The sequence below is a fragment of the Salmo salar genome, unplaced genomic scaffold, assembly GCF_905237065.1.
Source record: "Salmo salar unplaced genomic scaffold, Ssal_v3.1, whole genome shotgun sequence".
NCBI classification, from domain to species: Eukaryota; Metazoa; Chordata; class Actinopteri; order Salmoniformes; family Salmonidae; genus Salmo; species Salmo salar.
Genome location: NW_025549078.1, coordinates 32,501 through 41,087, shown reverse-complemented (window position 1 = coordinate 41,087; position 8,587 = coordinate 32,501). Strand labels below are relative to the sequence as shown.

Sequence of the window (8,587 nt, the reverse complement as noted above, 5' to 3'; positions counted from 1 at the left end):
TCCTTCGTCTCTCTCTCTCTCCCTCCTTATCCTCTTAGTCCTTCGTCTCTCTCTCTCCCTCCTTATCCTCTTAGTCCTTCGTCTCTCTCTCTCCCTCCTTATCCTCTTAGTCCTTCGTCTCTCTCTCTCCCTCCTTATCCTCTTAGTCCTTCGTCTCTCTCTCTCCCTCCTTATCCTCTTAGTCCTTCGTCTCTCTCTCTCCCTCCTTATCCTCTTAGTCCTTCGTCTCTCTCTCTCCCTCCTTATCCTCTTAGTCCTTCGTCTCTCTCTCTCCCTCCTTATCCTCTTAGTCCTTCATCTCTCTCTCTCCTCCTTATCCTCTTAGTCCTTCGTCTCTCTCTCTCCCTCCTTATCCTCTTAGTCCTTCGTCTCTCTCTCTCCCTCCTTATCCTCTTAGTCCTTCGTCTCTCTCTCTCCCTCCTTATCCTCTTAGTCCTTCGTCTCCCTCTCCATCATCTTAACCTCTATGGGCTAGGTGGGACGCTAGCGTGCCACCGTGGTGCACTCCATCAACAGCAGGTGCATTTCAAGAGCGGCAAATTTGAATCCAAATAAATGTCAAAATTCAAATTTTTCAAAAATACAACTATTTTACACCATTTCAAAGATAAACATCTCCTTAATCTAACCACGTTTTACGATTTCAAAAAGGTTTTACGGCGAAAGCATAAATTTAGAGTATGTTAGGACAGTACATTTACAAGAGTTGTGTGTAATGTTTTGTCAAGTCAAAGACAGGGTCACCAAAACCATAAAACCAGCTAAAATGATGCACTAACCTTTTACAATCTCCATCAGATGACACTCCTAGGACATTATGTTAGACAATGCATGCATTTTTAGTTCTATCAAGTTCATATTTATATCCAAAAACAGCGTTTTACTATGGCATTGATGTTGAGGAAATCGTTTCCCTCCAATAACCGGCAGTCAAGTCAGCGTCACAAATTAAATAATTAAAATTAGAAAACATTGGTAAAATATTATATTGTCATTTAAAGAATTATAGATTTACATCTCTTGAACGCAATCAACTTGCCAGATTTAAAAATAACCTTACTGGGAAATCACACTTTGCAATAATCTGAGCACTGCGCCCAGAAAAATACGCGTTGCGATACAGACTAGACGTCATGTTGGGGAAATCTAAAATCTAAATACTATGTAAATAATCCATTACCTTTGATTCTCTTCATCAGATGTCACTTCCAGGTATCACAGGTCCATAACGAATGTAGTTTTGTTCAAAAAAGCTCATCATTTATGTCCAAAAATCTCCGTCTTGTTAGCACATGATCTAAGCCAGCCGGACTTCTCGTCATGAACGAGGGGAAAAAATATATTTACGTTCGTTCAAACATGTCAAACGTTGTATAGCATAAATCATTAGGGCCTTTTTTAACCAGAACATGAATAATATTCAAGGTGGACGAATGCATACTCTTTTATAACGTATTGGAACGAGGGTACCCAACATGAACTCGCGCCAGGTGTCTAATGGGACATCATCGTTCCATGGCTCTTGTTCGGTCAGATCTCCCCTCCAGAAGACTCAAAACACTTTGTAAAGGCTGGTGACATCTAGTGGAAGCAATAGGAAGTGCCAAAATATTCCTCAGCCCCTGTGTTTTTCAATGGGATAGGTTTAAAGTCAATACAACACATCAGGTATCCACTTCCTGTCAGAAAATGTCTCAGGGTTTTGCCTGCCAAATGAGTTCTGTTATACTCACAGAGACCATTCAAACAGTTTTAGAAACTTTAGAGTGTTTTCTATCCATATATAATAAGTATATGCATATTCTAGTTACTGGGTAGGATTAGTAACCAGATTAAATCGGGTACATTTTTTTCATCCAGACGTGCAAATGCTGCCCCCTAGCCCTAACAGGTTAATTTGAACCGTAAGGAGGGATGTGAAGGAGGGATGTGAAGGAGGGATGTGAAGGAGGGATGTGAAGGAGGGATGTGTTAGTGTTGGAACCAGACCCAGTAGGTCCTCTTGAACGATGCTCTCTGATTGGCTTAACTGCCAGAGGGGCTGTTTTACATCCAGACCCATTAGGCAGAGCACACAGCAGGCAGGAAACAAGGTCCGATAGTTTGTAAAGATTTACTAGGCTTGAAAATCCGACCTAACACATTCACCATTACCCCTCTCTTCTCCTCTCTCCCCTTCTCTTCTGACAGGTTATAATCCACGAGCACAGAGAAGTATTCTCTGCTACAACATGGCATACTTACACTCTCTCTCTCTCTCTCTCTCACGCACTCTCAATTCCCATTCCTCTGTTCCTCCCATGCAGACCAGTGTGTTTGTACACTCTTTCTTGTCTTGCACACGAACGAGAAGGTGAGGAACAGAGAAGGACAAGAGAATTAGAGAGAGGGAGGACATCCAATGATCAATGTCTGTCTGTCTGTCTGTCTCTCTCTTTGTCTCTCTCTCTTTGTCTCTCTCTTTGTCTGTCTCTCTCTTTGTCTGTCTCTTTGTCTGTCTCTTTGTCTGTCTGTCTGTGTCTCTCTGTCTGTGTCTCTCTGTCTGTGTGTCTGTCTGTGTGTCTGTCTCTCTGTCTCTCTGTCTGTGTGTTCAGCTGATCTAGGAGGAATGCCTGCTGCTGCACACCCACAGCTATTCAGGGATCACACACACCACACACACACACACACACACACACACACACACACACACACACACACACACACACACACACACACACACACACACACGCGCACGCACTAACGCCTGCCACACACACACGCCTGCCACACACACACCTGCCACACACACACACGCCTGCCCCCACACACACGCCTGCCCACCCCCACACACACACACACACACACACACACACACACACACACACACACACACACGCCTGCCCCACACTCTCACTTCTCAGCTGGGGGGAAGGATTGCGTATTTCAGGAGTGTGTTTCCACCTCATAACAAATGTTCCCTCTAAGCTGCGCCTCCCCTCCCCTGTCCCTCTAAGCTGTGCCCCTCCCCTGTCCCTCTAAGCTGTGCCCCTCCCCCTGTCCCTCTAAGCTGTGCCCCTCCCCTGTCCCTCTAAGCTGTGCCCCTCCCCTGTCCCTCTAAGCTGTGCCCCTCCCCTGTCCCTCTAAGCTGCGCCCTCCCCTGTCCCTCTAGCTGCGCCCTGTCCCTCTAAGCTGTGCCCCTCCCCTGTCCCTCTAAGCTGTGCCCCTCCCCTGTCCCTCTAAGCTGTGCCCCTCCCCTGTCCCTCTAAGCTGTGCCCCTCCCCTGTCCCTCTAAGCTGTGCCCCTCCCCTCTAAGCTGTGCCCCTCCCCCTGTCCCTCTAAGCTGCGCCCCCTCCCCTGTCCCTCTAAGCTGTGCCCCTCCCCTGTCCCTCTAAGCTGCGCCTCCCCTGTCCCTCTAAGCTGTGCCCCTCCCCTCTAAGCTGTGCCCCTCCCCTGTCCCTCTAGCTGCGCCCCTCCCCTCCCCCTCTAAGCTGTGCCCTCCCCTCCCCTCTAAGCTGTGCCCCTCCCCTGTCCCTCTAAGCTGTGCCCCTCCCCTCCCCCTCTAAGCTGTGCCCCTCCCCTGTCCCTCTAGCTGCGCCCCTCCCCTGTCCCTCTAAGCTGCGCCCCTCCCCCTGTCCCTCTAAGCTGTGCCCTCCCCTCTAAGCTGTGCCCCTCCCCTGTCCCTCTAAGCTGTGCCCTCCCCCTGTCCCTCTAAGCTGTGCCCCTCCCCTGTCCCTCTAAGCTGCACCCCTCCCCTGTCCCTCTAAGCTGCGCCCTCCCCTGTCCCTCTAAGCTGTGCCCCTCCCCCTGTCCCTCTAAGCTGCGCTTAGACAACATCATGGCAGCAACACAACATGGTAGCAACACAACATGGTAACAACACAACATGGTAGCAACACATGACAACAGCATGGTAACAACACAACATGGTAGAAACACAGCATGGTAGAAACACAGCATGACAACAGCATGGCAGCAACACAACATGACAACAGCATGGTAACAACACAACATGGTAGCAACACAGCATGGTAGCAAGACAGCATGACAACAACATGGTAGCAACACAGCATGGTAGCAGCACAACATTTACATTTAAGACATTTAGCAGACGCTCTTATCCAGAGCGACTTACAAATTGGCGACTTACATGGTAGCAGCACACACAGGGTACAAACATTATTGGGCACAGACAACAGCACAGAGGGCAAGAAGGTAGAGACAATAAGACATCACGCAAAGCAGCTACAACTGTCAGTAAGAGTGTCCATGATTGAGTCTTTGAATGAAGAGATGGCGATAAAACTGTCCAGTTTGAGTGTTTGTTGCAGCTCGTTCCAGTCGCCAGCTGCATCGAACTGAAAAGAGGAGCGACCCAGGGATGTGTGTGCTTTGGGGACCTTTAACAGAATGTGACTGGCAGAACGGGTGTTGTATGTGGAGGATGAGGGCTGCAGTAGATATCTCAGATAGGGGGAGTGAACGGGTGTTGTATGTGGAGGATGAGGGCTGCAGTAGATATCTCAGATAGGGGGGAGTGAACGGGTGTTGTATGTGGAGGATGAGGGCTGCAGTAGATATCTCAGATAGGGGGGAGTGAACGGGTGTTGTATGTGGAGGATGAGGGCTGCAGTAGATATCTCAGATAGGGGGAGTGAACGGGTGTTGTATGTGGAGGATGAGGGCTGCTGCAGTAGATATCTCAGATAGGGGGGAGTGAACGGGTGTTGTATGTGGAGGATGAGGGCTGCAGTAGATATCTCAGATAGGGGGGAGTGAACGGTGTTGTATGTGGAGGATGAGGGCTGCAGTAGATATCTCAGATAGGGGGGAGTGAGGCCTAAGAGGGTTTTATAAATAAGCATCAACCAGTGGGTCTTGTGACGGGTATACAGAGATGACCAGTTTACAGAGGAGTATAGAGTGCAGTGATGTGTCCCGATCCTGGTTCAGAGTTCTGAACCATTTGGAATTTATGGTGGGACTTTGAGTTGATGAGGGAGAGGAATGAGTGGCAGTAGTCAAGACTGGAGGAGATGAATGCAGGTATGAGGGTTTCAGCAGCAGGACTGGAGATGAATGCAGGTATGAGGGTTTCAACAGCAGGACTGGAGATGAATGCAGGTATGAGGGTTTCAGCAGCAGGACGGGAGATGAATGAGGGTTTCAGCAGCAGGACGGGAGATGAATGCAGGTATGAGGGTTTCAGCAGCAGGACGGGAGATGAATGCAGGTATGAGGGTTTCAGCAGCAGGACGGGGAGATGAATGCAGGTATGAGGGTTTCAACAGCAGGACTGGAGATGAATGCAGGTATGAGGGTTTCAGCAGCAGGACGGGAGATGAATGAGGGTTTCAGCAGCAGGACGGGAGATGAATGCAGGTATGAATGTTTCAGCAGCAGGACGGGAGATGAATGCAGGTATGAGGGTTTCAGCAGCAGGACGGGAGATGAATGCAGGTATGAGGGTTTCAGCAGCAGGACGGGAGAGGGAGTACTTGGCTTTGACCATGTTCGGTCCAGTGGTGTGCAGATAACTTTCTTGAAATAAACATTAAGAATACAAAAGAGATGGAAATTGATTTGAGATGGAACACAACTCCACTACCCCCTACAAAGATCAATGGGGACCAGTCCATAAAGTGACCACATAGAAGTACCTGGGGGGTCCCGTGTGGCTCAGTTGGTAGAGCATGGTGTTTGCAACGCCAGGGTTGTGGGTTCGATTAACCACTACAATGCAGTCCTCAATTAATGAATTCAACACCTGTTTTGAGCCAGCTACAGCTCTGTTTTGAGCCAGCTACAGCTCTGTTTTGAGCCAGCTACAGCTCTGTTTTGAGCCAGCTACAGATCTGTTTTGAGCCAGCTACAGCTCTGTTTTGAGCCAGCTACAGATCTGTTTTGAGCCAGCTACAGCTCTGTTTTGAGCCAGCTACAGCTCTATTTTGAGCCAGCTACAACTCTGTTGTGAGCCAACTACAGCTCTGTTTTGAGCCAGCTACAGATCTGTTTTGAGCCAGCTACAGATCTGTTTTGAGCCAGCTACAGGTCTGTTTTGAGACAGCTACAGGTCTGTTTTGAGCCAGCTACAGCTCTATTTTGAGCCAGCTACAGCATTGATGAGTCTTTCTTTGCTGCACCTGACCCTGTTACCGGACAACATCGTCTGGCAGGAATTAGTTCCTATTCCACTGGTTCTCTCCCCACTTCCCCCCCTCTCTCTAACTCTGTCTCTCTTCTCCCTCCCCCAGGTGAATAAGCCAGGTGTGATGCGGGACCAGATCAGTGTTAGCGGGGCTCAGTTGAAGGTCAAGTACCCGTACGAAGACTCCACCTACAACCGCAAGGTCAATGCTGTTACCGCGACAACGCACAACGGCAACAGCGCCGCCGGACAGATCACCGGTAAACCAGCATCGGTGCCTGGACAGTCTAAAGAGCGCTCCGCTGGACAGATCACCGGTAAACCAGCATCGGTGCTTGGACTGTCTAAAGAACGCAGCGCAGACAGTACGGGATCCAGTAAGGGGTCGTCAGAGAGCACCGGACCCTGGGGGGGCAAACTGGTGGGGCCCCTGACTCCTGAACAGGCCCTCAGACAGTACCGCTCACAACTTACTATCCCGGAACAGAGTGAGATACACTCCTACCCAGAGGTACACACACACACACAGTGGGACTCACACACGCTGGGGCACACATTTACACCAGGCCTCTACAGTGTGACCATTGTACTCTGAAAGTATTCAGACTCCTTCCCTTTTCCCACATTTTGTTACATTACAGCCTAAACTGGATTAAATGAAACATTTTCCTCATCAATCTACATACAATACCCCTTAATGACAAAGCGAAAACAGGTTTTTAGAAATGTTTGCAAATGTATTAAATAAAAAAAAATGTTTAACTTATTTACGTAAGTATTCAGACCCTTTGCTATGAGACTCGAAGTTGAGCTCAGGAGTGTCCTGTTTCCATTGATCATACTTGATATGTTTCTACAACTTGATTGGTTGGACATGATTTGGAAAGGCACACACCTGTCTATATAAGGTCCCACAGTTGTCAGTGCATATCAGAGCAAAAAACCAAGCCATGAGGTCGAAGGAAATGCCCTTAGAGCTCCGAGACAGGATTGTGTCGAGGCACAGATCTGGGGAAGGGTACCAACACATTTCTGCAGCATTGAAGATCCCAAAGAACACAGTGGCCTCCATCATTCTAAAATGGAAGAAGTTTGGAACCACCAAGACTCTTCCTAGAGCTGGCCGCCCGGCCAAACTGAGCAATCAGGGGGAGAACGGCCTTGGTCAGGGAGGTGAACAAGAACTCGATGGTCACTCAGACAGAGCTCCAGAGTTCCTCTGTGGAGATGGAAGAACCTTCCAAAAGGACAACCATCTCTGTAGCACTCCACCAATCAGGCCTTTATGGTAGAGTGGCCAGACGGAAGCCACTCCTCAGTAAAAGGCACATGACAGCCCACTGATGCTGATACTAATACTTGGAGTTTGCCAAAAGGCACCTAAAGGACTCAGACCATGAGAAACAAGATTCTCTGGCCTGATGAAACCAAGATTGAACTCTTTGGCCTGAATGCCAAGTGTCACGTCTGGAGGAAACCTGGCACCATCCCTACGGTGAAGCATGGTGGTGGCAGCATTATGCTGTGGGGATGTTTTTTTAGCGGCAGGGACTGAGAGACTAGTCAGGATCGAGGGAAAGATGAACGGAGCAAAGTACAGAGAGATCCTTGATGAAAACCTGCTCCAGAGCACTCAGGACCGCAGACTGGGGCGAAGGTTCACCTTCCAACAGGACAACGGCACACAGCTAAGACAACGCAGGAGTGGCTTCAGGACAAGTCTCTGAATGTCCTTGAGTGGCCCAGCCAGAACCCAGACTTGAACCTGATCAAACATCTGGAGAGACCTGATAATAGCTGTGCAGCAACGCTCCCCATCCAACCTGACAGAGCTTGAGAGGATCTGCAGAGAAGAATGGGAGAAACTCCCCAAATACAGGTGTGCACAAGCATATAGCTTCATACCCAAGAAGACTCGAGGCTGTCATCACTGCCAAAGATGCTTCAACAAAGTACCGAGTAAAAAGGTCTGAATATTTATGTAAATGTGACATTTCAGTTTTTAATTTGAATGTCTTTGCATCTTTACTACCATTTTAAAATGTCTTGTTACCTGAAATATTTTTCATTGTGGTCCTAAGTTTCTAAACTTAGACGCCAGCATGCTCCCTGTAAATTTTCAGCGTAGAGACCTGCACTAGTGGTTCACGTCAGCTGTTTGTTCGTCCTGATTTTAAAAACCCATCCGCAACAGTCGACTATGATAATGTGAAAATCGGAGACCCGTAACCGACCCTGAAAATGCATTGAAGGCTTCAGTCAGAATTTTGACAGGGGTTTTTTTGCCTGATTTTTAGATACAGTATGTGGAACCCTGCTTGTCGAACATCTCATTCCAAAACCATTTGCATTAATATGAAAGTTTGCTGCTATAACAGCCCTCCACTCTTCTGGGAAGGCTTTCCACTAGATGTTGGAACATTGGCTGCGGGGACTTGCTTCCCATTCAGCCACGAGATC

At 48.4% G+C, this 8,587-nt stretch overlaps 1 protein-coding gene across 1 annotated transcript in view; it reads left to right on the top strand.

Annotated features, from left to right (window-relative positions):
* Window positions 1-6,202: 6,202 nt before the first annotated feature.
* LOC123735232 (dual specificity tyrosine-phosphorylation-regulated kinase 2) overlaps window positions 6,203-8,587 on the top strand; it is a 7,772-nt gene continuing 5,387 nt past the window's right edge. Inside the window, exon 1 of the mRNA XM_045712988.1 lies at window positions 6,203-6,638. Within this exon, the coding sequence (XP_045568944.1) occupies window positions 6,252-6,638 (387 nt within the window). The 5' untranslated portion in view covers window positions 6,203-6,251. The remainder of the gene's footprint in view (window positions 6,639-8,587) is intronic.